The 22243-nt window shown below is 43.5% G+C and overlaps 1 protein-coding gene across 1 annotated transcript; it reads left to right on the top strand.

The window, feature by feature from the left end:
* Positions 1-120: 120 nt before the first annotated feature.
* Positions 121-21238, top strand: lgi1b (leucine-rich, glioma inactivated 1b). The gene is made up of 10 exons (XM_015963151.3): positions 121-825; positions 901-972; positions 1456-1527; positions 3945-4016; positions 10081-10152; positions 10606-10775; positions 10863-11027; positions 14584-14804; positions 15761-16007; positions 16294-21238. The coding sequence occupies exons 1-10, from the start codon at positions 641-643 to the stop codon at positions 16641-16643; spliced, it is 1626 nt and encodes a 541-aa protein (XP_015818637.1). The 5' UTR covers positions 121-640; the 3' UTR covers positions 16644-21238.
* Positions 21239-22243: the final 1005 nt, after the last annotated feature.

Raw genomic sequence — 22243 nt, 5'->3', positions numbered from 1 at the left:
CATTTCTTTCAACTGAATTCCAACAAACGACAGTATGGGGAAAGGAAATGGCTTTGAATATCAGAACAGTTCAAAAACAACAATCCACCGCTGTTTGTCATGTGTTTTTCTCGTTATTGCCATGCAGGAGGGGAATGAGGCGGGCAGCATTTGAATGAGTGGGGCAGGTGCATTTGCTCCGAGCCTCATGAATAGACGCTTCCTATTAGCCTGCGCGGATCTGAGGGGCGCATAAATAAAAGCTGGCGGTGCTGATTAAAAAAAGCGCACCTTAGGGCTTCTCCCCCTCCTCCACGTCCATCTCATTCTTCCCTTCTTTTTGTCTGATGGGCTTGTCTTACATCAGTCAGCCTAAAAGACTTTGGAGGTTGTAAACAAATAAGAAACAGATGGTTTCTTCTTTCTTTCTGAGGATATGAGATCATGTTTTTGACATTTTTTCATCTCCATCTGTCCCACATTTGTAATCCGTAAATCCGCTGGACTGATTGCCTTTTAGACGAAAAACAGGATCCTGCATCAAAGATTCAGAAACAGCATCACCGACGGCTGGGACCGTTTGGAGACTCCGCCTGGAAGTTTTCTATATTTTGCGTTTTTGTTTTCGTGCGGAAGATAGCGTTGCTCTGGGACAGAGGAGATGGGACACCCGGGTAGAGGATGGATGCTCCTGGTCTGGATCGTCGCCGTCAGCTTTCTGCTGGCTGATGGACGGAGACTGAGACAGCCCAGATGTCCCTCTGGATGCACCTGCACTAAGGACAATGCTCTGTGTGAGAACGTCCGATCCGTGCCTCACGCGTTCCCATCTGACGTTGTTTCACTGTAAGTTTACTTTTTTCAAGCACAATTCCCCCAAAAGCGTTTTTAATTCTTAATTTAAGTCTCCTATGAATTCAGATCTTTTGTGAAGTCTGGATTTAACGAAATCGCTGGAGGAAGCTTTATTCACACACCCAACCTGCAGCTACTGTGAGTAATCTGTTTTCTATTGGTTTTTGAATCTAAACAAAAAGACCAAGTCTCTCCAGAGAATTGGAGATTTAAAAGGGGGGTTCTCCATAATGGTGCCATGATTATGCAATTGAGCACATAGCAGCAGGGGCTCAAAGGAACACTTTTAAGAGAGAAAAACAATTATCTTCCTTTTTTCCTTAAATAATTGCATCATAAATGAAAATCATGCATTAAATTACACAGCTAAAAATTGATGTTAAACTTTTAAACATGAAAATTATCTACATAAATAATTGCAAACATTACAAAACCTTGCAACAGAGCTGCTGTAGGTTACGAAAACATTTGCTTGCAACACTGACATTTTCAACAATTCATATTCCTGCCATTTCACAAAAACGATCGTGTCTAGATCTAGACTGCAAACAGACTAGACCCTGTACAATTAATTATCCAACAGAAATCATCGAGTTCCTTCTATTTATTTTACATTTGCAGATTGTTCACAGCAAATTCATTGGACCTCATTGATGAAGAAGCTTTTCTGGGTTTATCGCATCTTGAATACCTGTAAGTAACAAACATCTTTATCATAAACAGTGTCATAATATAATCAGCGATGGACGTATTTGGCTTTTAATTGTGATTTTTATCAACAGAAAAAAATGTTTGGTTATCAATATGGGTTGCAGGAACAGCAGACTAGAAGCAGGTAGACCAAATGAGCTTCATGTTTCCACTTCATTGTCCTTTTGGCTCAGCTGTATGTAACTGAAGCCATGGACAACCCAAAATGATTGGGGAATGAGTTGTGGAAAACAAAAACTGACTCATTGTGACTTCCAGATACCACCAAGTCAATGACCATGGTCTTGTAGGTGATAGTAGCCAAGGAGTGTCCAGCCAGTGTGGTAACTGATTGGTTTCACCATTGGGTATGTTGCCTTGTATCAGAGAACAATCCATCAAGTTCTGTTCTGAAGCTGAGTTGGCCAGTGCCTGGGTATGGAATGGGTTGTGATGAATGGTAGAGGTTCATAAGAAATAGGGAAGATTACCCTTTGTAGAGACTGCTTGCCGATATCCCCACATCTACTGACTGAGTGGGCATGAAGCAACATAATGACCGGTTCTTCCACAGTACAAACATTCTCTTGTGGCCATACATCTTTGCCTCTCCTCTGATGTCAGTCGGGTTTGAACGGCCTTCGTTGGTTCTGTATCACAACCCTTCTGCATTGTGGGGGTTAAAGTTTCCCCAGGAGAGTGTGAAGAGTTAACAGGAGTTCCACAAACAGTCAAGACATTTTTCATTACCTCATTTCTCTTTTGCTGTCTTTCTCTGACATAGTTATAAATACGTGTAGCCCGTGATATCAACTCATCCAGCGTCTTGGGGTCTTCGCGAAGTGCCAACTTATCTTTTAATGGTTCACTCAGTGCATTATAAAATGCTCCCATAAAGGCCTCATCATTCCAGCCAGAGACTGCAGCCAAGGTATAAAAATCTTTGGCAAATTCAGCTACAGATATTGTGCCTTGTTTGAGACACGAGAGCTTCTTTCCAATCTCTTCCAAAGGATAGTCAAAGATTCACTTGAATTCAACCAGAAAGTCAGAGTGATTACATGTCAGCAGAGAACTCTCAGTAAAATGAGCATCAGCCCACCTGTGTGCTTTGTCCTTGAGTAGGCCAACAATGAATGAGACCTTGGATGAGTCATCCGGAAATGAACGAGGGGACACAGGTGTAAGAAACCTCTGCAGTGGCCCACTTCACCTGTGAAGTAATCCAGGGTTGGAGAAGCAACGTTTTGGAAGACGGAATCTGGTGCATAGGGAGGACACTGGAGTTGCTTGTTCAGTTCAGCTAATTGCAGAGAAATTTTGCTCAGCATTTTTCAACAGTGGGCCTGTTCTTCCACGAGGGTATGAAGGCAAGACTCTTGCTGACCAATTAATATGCCTTGTTCAGTAATGGCAGTCCACAGTTTGTCTACTGGGTCTTGGCCTGATTGTTCAGTCATGTTGGGGCTTTAGTCAAACCTAAATGCAGACAAACTTAGGGCACAGTCGGTAAAGAAAAATGTTTGTTCAATCGTTTGGAGAAAGCTAGTGGTAGTAGGAATGGTCCAATGTGTTGTCTAGGGAAGAAAAGAAATACTGGTTAACAAATTCCACTGACAAGATCTGATGCTGAATGAAGATAGACTTACGTGGTAGGGGGATTTGATGCTAGGATGATGATGGGTGAGTGCAAGGGCACCCAGGCAAGGGCTTAAATATTCAGAATGTGGCTGGGATGAGGAGTTAGAGGGCGGACACTCTGGCAAGTCTTAGATAAGCAGCATGAAGGGAGAGTTTAGCAGCTGTGGTGATGAAACATAGGCTCTGGGCAGGTTTCTGAGAAAACTGGACTTCAGTCTTTAAACTTGGCTAAAACACTGATGAGATGGAAAATGACTAGGACCATAGGAAAATTATACAATGATTAAATCTAAAAATACTCAAGAATTAAATTATTTGAAGTTCAAGCTTTGTTACCACCACAAAGTGACAATCAGGCATCAGAGCAGTCATCTGGCAGAATCTTCACACTGCATCTTCCATGGAAAGATGGGAAGCAGTTGTGAGTCAAGCAGCCTTGTCCTTGCAGGTGGTGGCAGTCAGGTGAGGGAGAAAGGAGCAGACCACATTTCAGATCCACATTTATAGCACAGCTTATGAATTATATTGCTGAAATCTTTTGTGTACAATTTATTTAAGCTAACTCCCACGGCCCACACAGATATGATGATTTCATTATTGAACTTTGAATAAAAATTTCACCTAAACGTTTTTGCATTATCTCGACAGTAGGAGGTGAAAATGCAAATGTGAATTTGACATGATGATGTCACAATAGAGCAGAATATCTTTGTTTAGCATTGCTTTAAATATAATTGTATTTAAATAACATGTAAATAAAATCTCATTGTCATTTGCAGATTTATTGAAAACAACAGAATTGCATCAATATCGCCATTTGCTTTCCGGGGACTGAAGGCACTCATACATCTGTAAGTATCGTGTTTGTATTTTCTTTTATTTGCACTAAACTCTCCATTTCAGGTTCAATTCTTGGGTCCGAGCTGCTCTTTGTCACTTTCTTCTTTTCAGTTCTCATCTGTCTATTCCTGCCTCTATTACCAGTTTCTGCACATTTTCACTAGCTATAATTTCTCAAAAGCAGTATTTAGACTTTTTACAATATTATAATAAAGAATACTGTAATGCATCCTTATCTACTTTCTGCAACTGTATCAATTTGTCAGAATTGCTACAGCAGGAAAAATTGCTGCTGCCAGCGGTCAAAGAACAAGGTGACTGTCTACAAATGTCAGTGATATCAGGTTGCAGAACAGAGATAGGTGTTTTGTTTTCTTTTTGTATCTGTAGTTTGGCAAAAATCAAATATTTATTTGGTCAAATAATCAATTTAAAATGTGCCTTTATGTGTGCTTCAACAAACTGATGGCAACTCAGATGCATGACCGGTAGGTCCCAGCTAAGTATAGCTGTCCTGTAACCTTAAGCCAAGTGACCTCTAGTCTGTTTCTGACCTTCTGCCAGGATGTTTCTGTCTCATTGCAGTGCAGTCAAGTGTTGTTTTCTGGTATAAATGGTTGTATAGGGGACTTTTCTTATTTAGAAAGCAATTCACTTAAAATGAAGAGATGTAGTCAAAATGATGAGTTGTCTCCATGCAGTTTTTTAATATTAAATCTCAAAGAGGAGCACAGAAAAGTACATAACATTGATCTGGGTCATACATGAACTGATATTATTTTATCATGGTGCATTCAAGAGCACAATTAGTTTTCTGTTTTTGCTTCCTGTTGGAAATTTTAGTCCCCCATTCTATCATGTGTTATCTTTTTTTCGCAAAGCATGAAATAACTAAGTCTCTAAATCTGCTTTCTAGCTTTTCCTCCCTTTCACTGTTAAAACCATTCAACCCTCTGCACTGTCACCCGGAGGTTTCTGAAGAGCTGAATTAAAGCCCAGTAGGCACGTCCAAGCACAGCCATATTGGTCACACATCTCATCACTCCTGGAAAATACACAAATGGAACTGAGAGCAGGGCATTTAGGGTGGGGGCAGATGATTGACCCCAAGCAAACTATGAGATTGTCATGTTTGGAGGAAGGTACCTAACCCAAGACATGCAGAATGCAACACAGATCAAGAACGGGGGTAAAAACTGATTTATTTATAAAGAAGGAACTGAGGATGCACAGATAAGTCTGTGGTAGGTACTGCTATGACAGCTCAGCGTCTGGAAGAGGGAGAACACAGGTGAGCTTTGATTCTGATTCAGAGGTCCATTTAGTCAGAGGTGTTCAGCAGAACTTACTGTGGGACGTGAGTTTGCTGGCTGGAGGAGGGAGCAGGTTGAGAGCCGGGGGAGCACAGGAGAGGGAGCACAGGTGGAGGAAAGCGGGGCGTCCTGGTGGATGGGGCACCGGGTTAAGATGAGAGGTGGGTTATGGAGGTTGGTGATATAGTCCGCATGCTGAGTATCCAAATCCTGGAGTCAGAGGTAGGTATCCAAAGGCAAGCGACCAGAGAACAAGCGGGAATCCTGAAGAAGGGAAGTAATCCACAATAAGCTCCAGGCAGTAGCAAAAGTAAAAAAATTCCAAAAATACCTAGAGCAAAAATACTAAAGCACAAGAATCCTAAAGATACAAGAGGTTAACTCAAGTGGCTGGGTACTACCAAGCTGAGGCAATCTTCTGGCGTTGAATTGTGTCCTCCATCCACCTTAAATAGGAAAACACCCCGCTGATTGCTGAACAGGAACAGCTGGGGCACTCCCTCTCCTGGCAAGAGACTCAAAGATGGTTAGGTGAATGAGAGTACTCACCCCGGCTCATGACAGAGATAATGCAGCTAGGAGCTAACGGAGTCAACCCAGAGCTAACCAAAGCTTACGGAGATTGGTGGGCACTTTTAGTTAGAAAACCAAAGTTAGATGACCCTGCTACCCTCTGCCTTTTAGGCTGTAACACTTTAAACGTGAGGCAGAGGCTGAGGCTTTGCTTGGGGCAAGCTGGTAGCGCTAGCACCGACGGCTCATCTGCTATCTGTCATTCAAATTGACACTCCCCTTATTATTCATAATTTCAAGCTTTAAAGCTGCCATATCAAATTTGGAAAACAAATTGGCTTAACTTTTTTTTCATGTCTGTAAACAGCGTTCTAACATAGTATAGGTATAAGAAAAAGATAATAAAGTGGTTCTCTCGCATTTTTCTAAAAACCTCCCCCAATAACACGTTTCAGACTGAAAGCAACCATTGAACCATTGCCAAACTTCCGCACTATCTCGTTCCCTCTGCCAGTGCGCGTTTCTGGTTCCAACAGGAGCGATTCAGGGAAGATACCAGAGGGGAGGGCTGAGTGTTCCATGACCGTGCTTGTGTTCAAAACATAGCTTGTTCGGTAGATTTGTTATAACAACTTTAATTACGTCTAAACAGGTGAGTTACAAAAAAGTTCACCTCACTCAGAGTTATCATGAAGGTAAACTTGATCAATTTAACCTAAAATGCTTTTTGAACCAGGTTTTTTTTTTACTGGCCACATGTTTATTTCTGCTGTGATGTTGGCATTATTAACATGGGAGCCAATGGGAACCTGCTTGTACGATAGGCCCGCAGTTGAGGTCACTGTAAATCAGGGACATCGCTGTGTCACGTTACTGGACACAGGTGCGGACATTACGCTCATGAGCGGGGATTTTTACAACAGCATGTACGACAAAAGGGGGGAGGGCCTCTTCCCCCCCCCCCACACACACACACACACACACTCATTACAGGCCCGATGATTTTCACTGATTTCGGTGGCGATCCAGGAACCGCGTCTTCGAAGACTGAGGTGAACATCTCGATAGAGGCATGTCCTTCAAACACCCCGTGTACATCGATGAGAACATGCCCTTTCCCATGCTCATAGGGTTGGACTGTCTCCGGCGCCTGGACGCTAAAATCAGCTACAAGTCCGGGGAACTGTTTGCGCGTGTGAAAAAGCCTAAGCCGTACAAACCGCCGCCTGACAAGGACTTCCACTACTCTGTGGCAAGCCTTTCGGGTGAAGCCGCGACTGCGGGCTCACCACCACACTCGAAGCCGCCAGGAAAGCCACCTGAAGTTCTGTCCCAGATTGAGAATGTCATAGACCAAGCTGATGCTCTCACCGACGCGGTCGAGCAAGACAAACTATGACAACTTTTGCTGAAGTACTCGGATTTTCTTTCACTTGACTCCTTGGACTGTGGTCTGACCACTATCCATGAAGTCCGGATTCCTACAAGGCCAGATGCACCGCCGACCTTTGTGCAGCAATACAAGATTCCCCTGGCGTCCCAAGGACCAGTCCAGGAAATCATTGACAGCCTCTTGGCTAAAGGGATCATTCGACCCTGCAATAGCACCTACTCAGCTCCGTTGTGGCCGGTACTGAAGCCTAATGGTAAGTGGCGACTAACCATTGACCTCCGGCAACTCAACAAACAGGTTCCCTTGTCTAGGTGGCCTATGGCACGCCTGGAGCAGGAGCTTCCACGAGTGAAAGATGCTAAGTACTTTTCCACACTTGACATTGCGTCCGGATTTTGGACGATTCCCGTCCACGAATCGGACCAACACAAACTTGCCTTCTCCTTTGCCAACCGGCAGTACACCTTCACCCGGTGTCCTTTTGGTTATTCCAACTCACCTGCTGAGTTCAACATCTTCTTGAACAAAGCCTGCCCCGATGCTCGAGAGCGAGGGACCCTCATCTATGTCGACGACATTCTTGTTCGTCAGCGTACATTAGATGACCACCTGTCCGAACTGGACCATGTCATGGGTCAGCTCGCGGCGGCAGGTGCAAAGATCTCTCTCGCCAAAGGACAGTGGTGCAGGTCGCAAGTTCAGTATGTTGGCCTCCTGGTGGGACCACAGGGAGTGCAGCCTCAACTTGGCAGAATTCAGGGCATTGCCACCATCACCCCTCCGACAAACGTCTCCGAACTTCGGAGCTTCTTGGGGGTCTGCAACTACTCGCGTCAGTTCGTGGAACATTACGCGGACATAGCACCACCTCTGACTAATCTGTTGAAGAAGGATGTGGCATTCGAGTGGGCAGAGCAGCACCAGCAGGCCATGAATGACCTGAAGGCCACGATGTGCTCGGCTCCGTGCTTGGCGCTCCCCGACTGTGACAAGGTGTTCCACCTTGAGGTTGATTTCTCAGCTCACTGTCTGAGTGCTGGTCTCTACCAAATTCACGACTGCGACAGGCGTGTGGTAGCCTATGCTAGTAAGCTCTTGTCTGGGCCTGAGTTGAAGTACTCAGACGGTGAAAAAGCTTTGCTTTCCACCATGTGGGCAGTTAAGTACTTTGCGAACTACATTGGCGGCCAGAAAATCATCATTGAGACACAGCACCAGCCGGTGACCTTCCTTAACAGTCAGCGCATCAGAGATGGTGTGGTGACCAATTCGCGGATTGCGTCATGGCTGCTGGCTCTTCAAAGCTTCGACATCGAGGTGAGCTACGCCCAGAACCGACGTAGCCCTCTTGGCATGGGTTTGGCTGCGCGCCAACACTGCTCGGACGACGCCATCGCGTCAGTCCCGCCAGCCAGCCCCCCTAACACTCTTCTAAACCACAACCACCACTACTACGACCAGTCAGTCTGTGCGGATTTGCCGAACGTGTACGTAGATGGCAGTGCTTTTCGGCAAGGTCCTGCGCCTGGAGCGGGCGTGGGTGTCGTCTGGGTGGACGGTGACCGGAGGGAGTCCCAATGTTACTCTCTGGGTGAGAGGACCTCACAGTTTGCTGAAGTAGCGGGGATCGTGATTGTGCTACGCGGCGCTAGGGACCGTGGCTTCCGTAAACTAGTGATTTGCACTGATTCGGACTACACGCGTCTAAGTTTCCTATGTCATCTCCCATCTTGTAAGAGCAACGGGTTCCAGACCGCTAACCGGAAGCCCGTCAAACATGAGGCACTCTTCAGAGCATGTGACATTCTGGTGACTGCACTTGACATGCACGTTTACTGGCGTAAGGTCAAAGGCCACTCTCGTGCACCCGGTCCTGAAAAGGAGTTGAACGATCTCGCAGACTCTTTGGCCAAGCGGGGCGCGACCGAGGGTCCCCTGTGGGTTTTCGACCACGGGTGGCTTGAGGGACGGGTGTGGTCTTTCCCTGATCAACGCCAGGGACTGAATTCAGTCCCTAGTGGATGAGGGGGGAACTGCATTTTTATAGCTTCCACATTGGCTCCCCTTTAAGGCAGAGTTTACCCCATAGATAAAACACGCCTAGATCCTTAAGATCAGTGAATTCTTTAACAAAAATGTCCTTCTCCACGTAGCCCTAACCCTAAAACATTAATGCTTTTGTCTGATTATCACGTTTGTCTCAATATGTTCTGGGAGAGACTTTGGACATAATAATAGTTTTTATCACATTTTTGTATATTTGTTATTTAAAAGATGTTATGATGTAGTATGTGCCATTTGAGGTTATTTGAAACTCATTTGAACACAATAAGCATTCCTGTGTTTTTTGTGATAAAGCCATAGACATGATAAAGAGCATAACTTTGTACAGTGACTATATTTTACAGGCTTTTACAAATAGATGCTTTACATGTGAACATTTAAAGTGTATCCCTTTAAGCAGATGCAGTAAACGGCAGAGACAGGAATTGGAATCCTGTCCGTTCTGCTCTGAACTTGTCTGTTTGAAGAGTGCGTTCTTGCACAAACTCAAATGGACTTTCTTCCCTTAACAGCTGAGTTTTGAATAAATAATGCAGCTTTCATCTCTTTCTGTGTTGCTGTTTTACAGTTCATTTCAGTTCTTAAAGAACCGAAAGAAATGTTATAGTTTTATGGTATTTTAAACATCAGTTTTAATGTAATCAATAAACAAAAACTTTACTCAACAATAAACCTTGTAAAAAGTTTCAAATGCAATTTCTTCAGCTGTACACTGTAATTTTGTTGTGTAAAGATCACGAACGCTGCTTCTAATCAACTATCGTGTACTTTTTCTTTAATTTTTCTTATTAGGAGTCTGGCTTACAACAACCTGGAGACGCTGCCTAAAGATGTGTTCAAGGGCATGGATGCTTTGACTAAAATGTGAGTTCCTTTAAATTGAAGTACAACATTCCATCCTTTTTGTTTTTTGCTTGGTGTATTCTATCATATGAAAAGGCTTTCTTTCAACCAAAATTATTTTTAAAATAAACTGAATTTAAAGAGGATGGGAGGAAAAATCAGATTAAGATGCCAGAATGTCTGGGAAAATGGTAAACAAGAGCTGAAAGCTGCCTCTGATCTCACTGTCACAGCCAACTAGGATGATGTGAGAGTCTGTGGGTGCAGGACTCTTGTTCAAGGTCAATATCTACTCAGACTGAGAGTGTGTGATGAGTAGATCGTACTCAGGAGGCAGAACACTAGCTGTTGGCTCCAAACCCAAAGCAGGGAAAAGACAACATCAAGGAGAACCTGAACAGTGACTAAACAACACTGTCTTCCTGTTTTCTTATGGCGAGCTATTTTTTTTTAAGATTTCTTTTTCATTTACAGAGATCTGAGAGGAAACAATCTGATCTGTGACTGTAAGCTCAAGTGGTTTGTCGAATGGATTCATCACACCAACGCTACTCTGGATGAGATCTACTGCAGTGGCCCATCCATTCACCAAGGGAAGAAGATCAACGATCTGCAGCCGCACTCTTTTGACTGCATCACAACAAGTAACATCAGTAGCATTGACCAAGAATATATGTTTAACAGGGTTTTTCTGCTGTATGTGCATAATTTTGTTGTGTCATCATTTTTAGAGTTTGCTTCCTATCAGCTGTTGAAGTTTGAGTCGATTTCAGTGGAGTCCTTCAACTTCGGAAACGAGCAATTTGTGGTGTTTGCTCAGCCTTTCACTGGCACCTGCACCTTCTTAGAATGGGATCATGTGGAGATGACCTTCAGAACTTATGACATCATTGAAAGTGAGTTGGAGAGTCAGTGCAATTTTAAGACGCATGAGCTCATTTTGATAATGAAAATGGTTTTATTTGAAATTGTTGCCAGCCTCACATACCAAAGGGCAGGAAAAAGTCAGAGGAGGCGTAATTCTCCATCTGTGCATCAGCATGTCTCCTTGTTAAAATGGCTGTTGCTTGTCTGACTTCTCAGCTTTACAAATGCATCACCAATTGAAAAAAAAAGTCTGGCTGTCACGGAACAGAAAGCTGTCAATTTTAGAAAGCTGCATTTAAATTCAATTTAATTTATTTGTATTTGCCTCTGGAAGAGGACCCAAAACTGGAGGCAAATTTAATTTAATGATGTAATAGTGAAATCAACCAAACTAGCAAACAATCACTAAGTCAGGGAGTGGCAGGGACAGCAATAAGCAGCACTAAAGGGAACATATTAGTGTAGCGGTGAGGATTAGCTACATTTATTAAATGACCAATAGGATGTGATATTCATATGAATTACCAATCTGATTGGTCTTTGAATATTTGATTTAATATTATTTTAGGTTCTTTGACTATTCAGGGAACACACATTTAATATTAATTCAGAGTCAAGTGTAGTTTATAAAACTGATTTTAATTCTATTTTCCTAAACTAATGATTAAACATGACAAGATAATGATTAAATGATGGAATGTAAGCTAAATAATTATAGAAAAAGCTGGTTAAGTATCCGAGAGATCTTGTGATGTCTGGGTTGTAAAATCAGTTTGACTGTATGGTTTAATAAGCTAGAGATTATTCAGAAAACCATCCGACACCATCGTGCAGAGTCTACGTTACCCCTTGTGTGGCGTTAGCTCTTGAGCGGTCTGGGGAGGAGGCAGCCCGAGTGGTGAGTTCACCGTACGTCGCTGCTACAGGAATCTCAAAGAGTCGTAGCTCCCTTTGAATTCAGATCAACGGCCAGGAGATACTACCAGGGTCTGCAATTTAGACGTTCCACGTCTGAGGTGTTGTAGTGTCTGATCACTTGCGAGCATTGCAGAGCGACTGTGATCTTGGTCAAAAGAGAGGATGGTTCCAAATGCTTGCCCACCCAATCGACCTAATCGGGAGGCTGGCGAAGAACTGAGGGATCAGGAAGTGATCCCTTTATTTACTAAATGCTGTTGACAAATGGACAAATCAGAATTTCACAAGTATAAAGGGACATTAACAAAGACGCCAGAGAATCACTCCCTCACTCAGATACTCAGAGATTAACTCATAGTGTGAAGTGAAAATGTTATAACACTTATGTGGAGCAAAATTGTTAAACATTAATAATAATATTGTGATATCATTGTGTTCATACTGATAGATTAAATTACTAGAATCAACAATTACCAGAGGTGTGACCAAGTCACTGCTTTGCAAGTCACAAGTCTCTCCAGTCAAGTCTCGAGTCAAGCCCAAGTCAAAGACAAGTCCAGTCCAAAGTCAATGATGTGGAAGTCCAAGTCAAGTCCAGGTCATTAACTTTGAATTTTCAAGTCATCTGTCCAACTTCAATTGAATGACAATGATAATAAATATATTCCATAATTAAAGTTTAATTTAGTGCTGAAACAAGCAGAAAGTGCAACAGAAACTGATTATAAACAAAGTGCTGCTGCATTTAGCAGAACAAGATCACACCCAGAACAAAGAATGATTTATGATTTTTGTCCATATTCTGCCACTTTTGTGCTAAAATATCAAATATGCTCAAGTCATCATCAAGTCAACAGATGCAAGTCGATTCAAGTCACAAGTCATTGGCATTCAAGTCCGAGTCAAGTCGTAAGTCTTTATAGATTTTATCAAGTCAAGTCAGAAGTCATAAAAATAATGACTCGAGTCTGAGTCATGTGACTCGAGTCCACACCTATGACAACTACTGACCTGGTGTAGTTTATGATCTGAAATGAATCATTACAGGAAAAATGTTCATTTTAACCCATCCATCCATACCTCCATCCATACCTCCATCCATACCTCCATCCATCCATCCATCCATCCATCCATTTTCATCCGCTTATCCAGAGTTGGGTCGCGGTGGCAGCCCAGGGAGAGCTTCATTAATGTTAAGTATAGGACATATTAATCAAACACTTTGGATTTAAACATACTGTTCATTCACCAGACTATGATTATATGAAGTTTTAAAAAGTCATTTTTGACAAGAAAGATGAGCTTTATTCAGAGAATAGAAGAAGAGAAGTCCTGCATTTTGCAGCCTTGAAGCTCATGATGCATGCAGGATGTGTTAAGAATATTGGCCCAAGTTCATTTCTTCATATCGGTACCACTGTGTCAGATTGACCTGTATGAAGCAGTTTGACCCTGCAAGTCAAAAGTTAACTTCTGGTAATTTTTGATGAAATACTCAGTCTTTTGGTATGCTACATTAGGCAAAAATGCCCTTTTGCGTCTTTTTGTGCTGCCATGTTGGTTGCGTTATGGTTATGGTTACTGCCTCTATAAATTCTCCAGATATGGAAAAAACTGTTTATTGTCTATTTTGTTTGGTTTTAATAAATGTTTACCTAAAACAAGTACTTCTAAAAAGTCCCCATTTGTGATATCACAAATGGAGAATTTAGAATAGAACCACCTCTCATGTACAAGAGAGAGCTGCTACCGGATATCCGAGCTTCTAAACCTATAGCAGCCTGAGCTGGGCATGGGTGGGTGTTGCCAGCTCCAGCTTGGTTTTTTTCAAGTGACAGAGACCAGAAATGGCTCATTCTGGAAGGTCTGGAGAATGTCAAGAATAAAACTGACGAAAAGTTCAAATATGAGAAGGATTTTATGTAAAGAAGTTCATAAACATGATTTAATACAGGCATAGACAGTATAATAGGTGCTTGAAAATAAATCGAAAATTCATCGTTATTGAAATTTCTGACTCTTATCAAGATCATTTTTCCCATGTCAACAAATGTGATAACAAAAAAATGAAAAGATGGTTGGCAACATTCTTGTCCCTTCACGAAGCTGTACCACCTTGTGTCACGTAAAAATGTGACTCAACATAATAATTGTGACAGTCCCATCTAGTGGACAACTTTTGTTTCTGCGCATACCTGTAGTTATCGTCTGTTTATCTTTATTGAGGTGAAATCCTCAATATATCGTGATATTGATTTTAGGCCATATTGCCCAGCCCTACTGTATGAATTTTATAATATAAGAAAAAACATGTCCTGTGTCCTCTTTTTTTAAAGGCTAAATTGGATATAGGTGGTGTAAATGGGGCCTTTTTCCTGACCTAAACAAAAAAGCTTTTTACTACAGTTAATCATGAGAAGAATTGATTTTAATCGTCTATTAGCCCCCAAAACCTCTGCCATATTTGGACAAAACCTTAATTAATTTGATTTTGCTCACCATTAAGCACTTTAGTTTGATATTAAGGTTTTTCATTAAATTAAATGCATTTTTCCTTTAGGTAAATCAGCTCCTGCTTTATCTCTGTAAAGATGGACTTTGGGTGTTTCCATTTTGATGTATTAATACAAATAATTTTATTTATTTGTTTTGTGTTTTACTTATGAGGCATCTCCACTGTGGTCTGCAAACCGATTGTGATTGACAACCAGCTCTTCATCATTGTGGCCCAGCTGTTTGGAGGTTCACACATTTATAAACGTGACACCTCTTCCAACAAGTTTATCAAAATCCAGGACATTGACATCCTGAGGATTCGCAAACCCAATGACATAGAGGCGTTTGAGATTGATGGGGAGACTTTCTTCATTATCGCTGACAGCTCCAAGGTTAGGAAAGTTTTTTTCCTCTTTTGGTTTATTTTCTACAAAACTATATGTGAAAGTCTTGTCTTCTTCTGCCTATCGGGGTCTGGGTTGCGAGGGCAGCATTCCAGCTAGGGAGTTCCAGACTGTCCTCTTCCCAGCCACCTCCACCCACTCCTCCGGTAGGACACCAAGGAGATGTTCTTTCTCCAACGTGTCTTGGGTCGACCAGGGGGCCTCCTGCCGGCAGGACATGCCTGAAACACCTCCCTGGGGAGGCATTCAGGAGGCATCCTAACAAGACGCCCAAACCACCTCAACTGGCTCCTCTCCTCCTTGAACCGCCACCTTATCGTGGTGGAGGAGTTTGAGTGCCATAAGGATTCTAGGAGTTATGTTGGTAGGGTCACCCATGGTAAATTGGTCCTAGGTGAGGGGTGAGACAAAGTGTGGTCCAGAAAACTATTCATGGAAGTGAAATCAAAGAGCTAGAGTACCCGGCCCGGACAGTTACCGGGGTCCTACCCTAGAGCCAGGACTAGGGTTGGGGCCAGTGCCTGGTGGTCAGGCTTTTACCCATGGGGCCCGGCCGGGCCCAGCCTGAACCGTATACATGGGATCATCCACCTGTGGACCCACCACCTGCTGGAGGAACATGAGGGTCTGGTGCAATGTGGATAGAGTAGCAGACCAAGGCGGGAGCTTTGGCGGTCTGATCCCCGGACACAAAAACTGGCTATTGTATGTGAAAGTGTGAGAATAAATAATGACATTTTTGGCAAATCAAACAGGTGTTTGTCTTAGAAAAATGCTCCCATCTCTGTCTTTTTGTCCCTTGTGTTCTGGTTTGAAACACTTCTGTCTGCTCCTGCTGATTCGTCATCTTGTTTGCATATGCCCCCACATATGCTTGCTGCACACACTTTTAAAATAGCAGCTTGCTGCAAAATTTACATTTGAGATTTTTGCTCCATTTGTAGGCTGGCTCTACAACTGTGTACAAATGGAACGGCATCGGTTTCTACTCCCACCAGTCCCTCCACCTGTGGTACAGAGACACTGACGTGGAGTACCTGGAGATTGCCAACAAACCCCACCTGATTTTGTCCAGCAGCTCCCAGAGGCCTGTTGTTTACCAGTGGAATAGGATCCAGAAAAAGTTTGATCGCAGAACTGATATCCCAGATATGGAGGACGTCTTCTCAGTCAAACACTTTCGGGTAAAAGGTAAGAACTGCAGTTTCAGTTGGAGAAAAGTGTTGTCCACAGATGTATGGGGCTATGATTGTAAAGTAACACCTTAGAAAAATTACATTTATTTTTAACACATTTAGCTTCACATAAAAATGTTCAAAAGTAAACGTTTAAATTCACATTTAACATAGAAAGTCTAACCTAAATATATTAAGGTAGCCTATTTTTTTAAATTTAGTCTCACTATAAAAAGTTTAACCTAATATACACAAATGCCATCAGAGCTAAGCAGTTCCTGGAATCGTTGTCGTTTTTAAAGGTGATCTCTTCATATGCTTGACAAGATTCATCGGGGACTCCAGGGTGATGCGTTGGGATGGTGCCATGTTCAAAGAGGTCCAGACATTTCCCTCCCGTGGCTCCATGGTGTTCCAGCCTGTCTTCGTCAGCAAATGGCAGTATGCCATCTTAGGCAGTGATTATTCACTGACACAGGTCTACCAATGGGACACTAACAGAGGACAGTTTGTCCCATCTCAAGAGCTCAGCATTCAGGCACCTCGGGGGTTTTCTGTGGTCTCCGTTGACAACAGAGTGTTTTTGTTTGCATCCAGCTTCAAGGGGAAAACTCAAATATACGAGCACATCATGATCGATTTGAGTGATTAAACGTATCATTGTTTGTGATACTCTGAACTCATCAGTCCCATTTAAATTTATCAAACAATTTTAGCACAGCTGAAAAGTCTTTGTATTATTGTTTCTACTGTTATTTATCACCCACCAAAAGAAAACATGTAGGCTATGATGTTTTTACCCGTGCTTGTTCTTTTTCATCTCTGTTTCTGTTTTTCAGCTGTTTCATCTCTGCAGATCTGCAGTGTGTGAATGTGTGAATGACTGTTGTATTGTAAAGTGCCTGGGAGGGGTTTTGGACTCCATACAGGCAATTTACAATCTGTTTGAATTCTTTTTGCAGAACTCTATTTTGGAAAATAACAGATTAGAAAATTTGTAGTATTGTTTGATTAATAGAATTAAAATGATACGTTTCTTAGAATAGACAGGTAAATATGTTGGTAATTTTGAGCCTTTTTTTTCTACACAAGTCACTTCAGGGAAAGTAACCATAAATGCTTATAGGAGATACACACTTGACAAACAAGCAAATAAAAAGAAATATAGTCATTTAGAAAGTGTTGAATTTCAACACGATGTCAGAACAGCTACTCCGCTTCTTTTTAAAGTCTGACAGAACGTCAAACGGCCAAGTTACCATCCATTGTTGGACTGTTTTGGTGAGTAAGAGTTGTATAACACAGTGGTTGAAAATCTTCCAGTCTGTAAATGAGTTGTCATGACTAAAGATGGCAATATGACAATTGCTTCTAACTCAACACACAATTTGTCAAATTACTGATTTAACTCACATTCCTCATGGATGGATTGGGGGTTCAAGCTTTTCCTTAAATTTGTTGTGTTTCTGTTTTATATTGTCTCATTTCCATGTTGATTTTACCAGTCTTCCTCAGGTCTCGGTAGTCTCTGGCACTGTGATATGACAGATCTTTGTAAAAAAAAAAACACTTGAAGACAATCTAAATTTCTATTCCTTGCTTTAGCATTGCTATCCATTTAGCAACATTAGGGCTAGTTTGTCTATAATACTATAGCCAAACAATTGGGACTTTCAACCAAAGCAAAGAATCCTATCCATTCCTTCAGTTCATCCATCCATTCATCCATTTTCATCCGCTTATCTGGAGTTGGGTCACGGGGCAGTAGCCTAAGGCGAGAGGCCCAGACTTCCCTCTCCCCAGCCACTTGGGCCAGCTCCTCGGGGGGAATCCCAAGGCGTTCCCTGGCCAGGTGAGAGACATAGTCCCTCCACCGTGCCCTGGGTCTACCTTTAAATCTCCTCCCGGTTGGATGTGCGTAGAAAACCTCACCAGGGAGGCGTCCAGGAGGCATCCTGACCAGATGCCCGAGCCACCTCAACTGGCTCCTCTCAATGTGGAGGAGCAGGTCTACTCCAAGCCCTTCCCGAATGACCGAGCTTCTCACCCTATCACTAAGGGAGAGCCCAGCCACTCTTCGGAGAAAACTCATTTCGGCCGCTTGTATCCGCGATCTTGTTCTTTCGGTCACTACCCAAAGCTCATGACCATAGGTGAGGGTAGGAACGTAGATCGACCGGAAAACCGAGAGCTTCACCTTCTGACTCAGCTCTCTCTTCACCACGACAGACCGGTACAACGCCCGCATCACTGCAAATGTAGCACCAATCCACCTATCAATCTCACGCTCCAGTTTTCCCTCACTCGTGAACAAGACCCAGAGATACTCAAACTCCTCCACTTGGGGCAGGACCTCATCCCTGACCCGGAGAAGGCATTCTACCCTTTTCCGAATCAAGACCATGGTCTCAGATTTAGAGGAGCTGATTCTCATCCCAACTGCTTCACACTCGGCTGCGAACTGCTCCAGCAAAAGCTGAAAATCATGTTCCGATGAAGCCCACAGGACCTCAGCATCTGCAAAAAGCAGAGACCTGATCCTATGGCCACCAAAACGGATGTCCTCCACACTTTGGCTGCATCTAGAAATCCTGTCCATAAAGGTTATGAACAGAATTGGTGACAAAGGGCAGCCTTGGCGGAGTCCAACTCTCACTGGAAATGAGCCCGACTTACTGCCGGCAATGCGGACCAAGCTCTGACACCGGTCATACAGGGACCTAACAGCCCCATACAGACCTGGTGCCCCATACTCCCGGAGTACCCCCGAGGGACACGGTCAAATGCCTTCTCCAAATCCACAAAACATATATAGACTGGTTGGGCAAATTCCCATGCACCCTCCAGGATCCCTCTAAGGGTATAGAGCTGGTCCAGTGTTCCACGGCCAGGACGAAAGCCAGGACAAAAACCACATTGCTCCTCCTGAATCTGAGGTTCAACAATCCGACGGACCCTCCTCTCCAGAACCCCTGAATAGACCTTACCAGGAAGGCTCAGGAGTGTGATCCCCCTGTAGTTGGAACACACCCTGTGGTCCCCCTTTTTAAATAAGGGGACCACCACCCCGATCTGCCAGTCCAGTGGGACTGCCCCCGATGTCCACGCGATATTGCAGAGTCGCATCAGCCAACAAAGCCCCACAACATCCAGAGCCTTAAGGAACTCAGGGCGGATCTCATCCACCCGTGGAGCCTTGCCTCAGTGACCTCAGCACCAGACATTTGAGGGGCCAACCCAGAGTCCCCAGACTCTGCTTCCTCACTGGAAGACGTGTCAGTGGGACTGAGGAGGCCTTCAAAGTATTCTGCCCACCGATCCACAACGTCCTGAGTAGAGATCAGCTGCACACCGTCCCCACTATAGATAGTGTAGGTAGCGCACGGCTTTGCCCCCCTGAGACGCCGGATGGTGGACCAGAATCTCCTCGAAGCCATATGGAAGTCTTGCTCCATGGTCTCACCAAACTCCACCCATGCCCGGGTTTTGCCTTGGCAACCACCAGAGCTGCGTTCCGCTTGGACTGCCGGTACTTGTCAGCTGCCTCTGGAGTCCCACAGGCCAAAAAGCCCTGATATGACTCTTTCTTCAGCTTGAAGGCATCCCTAACCGCCGGTGTCCACCAGCAGATTCGGGGGTTGCCACCACGACAGGCAGCGACGATCCTGCGACCACAGCTCTGGTCGGCCGCCTCAACAATGGAGACACGGAACAGGGTCCATTCAGACTCAAAGTCCCTCGCCTCCCCCGGAACATTTTGGAAGTTCTGTCGGAGGTGGGAATTGAAGCTCCTTCTGACAGGAGACTCTGCCAGACATTCCCAGCAGACCCTCGCAATACGTTTGAGCCTGCCTGGTCTGACTGGCATCCTCCCCCACCATCTGAGCCAACTCACCACCAGGTAGTGGTCAATTGGCAGTTCCGCCCCTCTCTTCACCCAAGTGTCCAAGACATGCGGCCGCAGGTCAGATGAAACAACAACAAAGTCGATCATCGAGCTGCGGCCTAAGGTATCCTGGTGCCAAAAGCACATATGGACACCTTTATGTCTGAACATGGTGTTCATTATGGACAATCCATGGCTGGCACAGAAGTCCAAAAACAAAACACCACTCAAATTCAGATCGGGGGGCCATTCCTCCCAACCATACCTCTCCAGGTCTCACTGTCATTGCCCACGTGAGCGTTAAAGTCCCCAAGCAGAACGAGGGAGTCACCGGAAGGAGCGCTTTCCAGCACCCCCTCCATGGTCTCCAAAAAGGGTGGGTAGTCTGAACTGTAGTTTTGTGCATAAGCACAGACCACAGTCAGAACCCATCCCCCCACATGTAGGCGGAGGGAGGCTACCCTCTCATTCACTGGGGTAAACCCCAATGTACAGACACCAAGATGGGGGGCAACTAGTATGCCCACCCCTGCTCGGCGCCTCTCAGTGGGAGCAACTCCAGAGTGGTAGAAAATCCAACCCCTGTCAAGGAAACTGGTTCCAGAGCCAGAGCCATGTGTTGAGGTGAGTCCGACTATATCTAGTCGGAACCTCTCAACCTCACACACCAACTCAGGCTCCTTCCCCACCAGAGTGGTGACATTCCATGTGCCAAGAGCCAGCTTCTGTAGCTGAGGATCAGATCGCCAAGGTCCCCGCCCTCGACTATCACCCGTCACACACTGCACCTGACCCCTTTAGCCCCTCCTACGAGTGGTGAGCCCATGGGAAGATTCCTTCCTTCAGTCTTTAGTCTTATTTCACCTAAAAAGTAGCTCACTAAAAACAAACAAATAAAACTTCAACTGAATACTGTGAGAAAAATGATGGTGTCCGTGAGACACACATGGTGTTGGTTTCTGGTAAATGACATACTAGAAGCATCCCACTGTCACTCTTACCCCTTTTCTCCTCCAACTACAATGCCATTGTTGTCTTTACTCCACAGCTAAAAGGCTTGTATTTTCACACAAAAATCACAAACATTGGTTACAAACCATTGCCAAATAAAGCATTTACATGTTTACAATATGTGTGTAATTTATATGTATAACAGGTGCAGACTGTAGAGTTTAGCAGATGAAGTAGTAAAACAAGACTAGTTCATTAAATGCAATGTAACACTTTGTTTTTGAAGAAAAAAAAACTAACAGATCTCCTTGTATCCGTTTAATAGGTAGTTAAAGATATATTAAATGTATTTCTTTGTCATCTTGTTTATTGTACTAAATGAACAGTAGTAATAAAATAATAAATAACCATTTTTGTTTGATTCCTGTTATGTACTGAATGAAACTGTTTTTGGGATGTTGGCTTTTACATTTTTATTAAGATTTGGATTTTTTTTTCAAAAGCACAAAAACAAATTAGGACAATTTATAAATTATAAACAAGAGAAACAAAACGTATATTAAAAAAATCCTATTTAGCAATAATCTTTTTAAAAAAATCCAATTTAAAATAGAAACATTTGTCAATGTTATCAGAATGAGTTGACCATAAAAACAGCAGGGTGATTGTGTAGGCTTATCTCCATTTTCTTTTTTATACTTATATATATATATATATATATATATATATATATATATATATATATATATATAAACTGGGAGTCCAAGTGTATGTATTATATGCAAAAGTAGCGACCATTGTGTGAGTTGCTACACAAAACCAAAGTTAGCAAATAAACAGCTAGCTGTCAGGAGACGCAGACGGAGAAGTATAAATAAGGCTTCAGTCGTGCTGCCAGGTTTTGTTTACACAGCCTTCTCAGGAATGCAGATGTCCCAGAGCATGTGGGCGGGGCTAAAGAGATGCGCATGTTAAGGCTGATTCATGCTTCTCCGTCAGCTCTGCAAGCGAGAGACACGCCCGGATTGACGGAAGCGTTTTGCTCTCATACTTCTTCGTCTCCTGGGGAGTGTTGCAAAGCAATTGCCCGGCAGGACAACAGAGGGCGTAGCGCTATTCTGTGGTATCCTGTCATGTATCCAGTCCAAGTTAGTGTGTTTATATTGTGATTTTTGTATATAAGAGACTTTTTAACACTGACAAATTTGTCTCTCATTCTCCTCCACCTCTTCATTATCGCCACCTCTAAACCCACGTTTCCTGTCATTTCTGTCCACAAATAAAATGCTTGCTGTGTATCTTTTCACTCCTCCAGTCTCGGGGGAATTAAACATTGATATTTTAAGAGTTTTTTCGCGAGGTATTCTTCAAGCTTCTCCGTGTCTACCGCTAGTTATTCTCAGCTGTCTTTATGT

The sequence above is a fragment of the Nothobranchius furzeri genome, chromosome 16 (genome assembly GCF_043380555.1).
Source record: "Nothobranchius furzeri strain GRZ-AD chromosome 16, NfurGRZ-RIMD1, whole genome shotgun sequence".
Taxonomy (NCBI): Eukaryota; Metazoa; Chordata; class Actinopteri; order Cyprinodontiformes; family Nothobranchiidae; genus Nothobranchius; species Nothobranchius furzeri.
This window is presented reverse-complemented; position numbering and strand designations above follow the sequence as displayed.

What these genes read in the sequence shown, in the direction of transcription:
- lgi1b (XM_015963151.3), top strand. Translation starts at nt 641, where the DNA reads ATGGGACACCCGGGTAGAGGATGGATGCTCCTGGTCTGGATCGTCGCC. An exon ending in ACACCCAACCTGCAGCTACT is followed by an intron (nt 973 to 1,455) that starts GTGAGTAATCTG and finishes TTACATTTGCAG; the next exon opens with ATTGTTCACAGCAAATTCAT. An exon ending in AACTTATGACATCATTGAAA is followed by an intron (nt 11,028 to 14,583) that starts GTGAGTTGGAGA and finishes TTTACTTATGAG; the next exon opens with GCATCTCCACTGTGGTCTGC.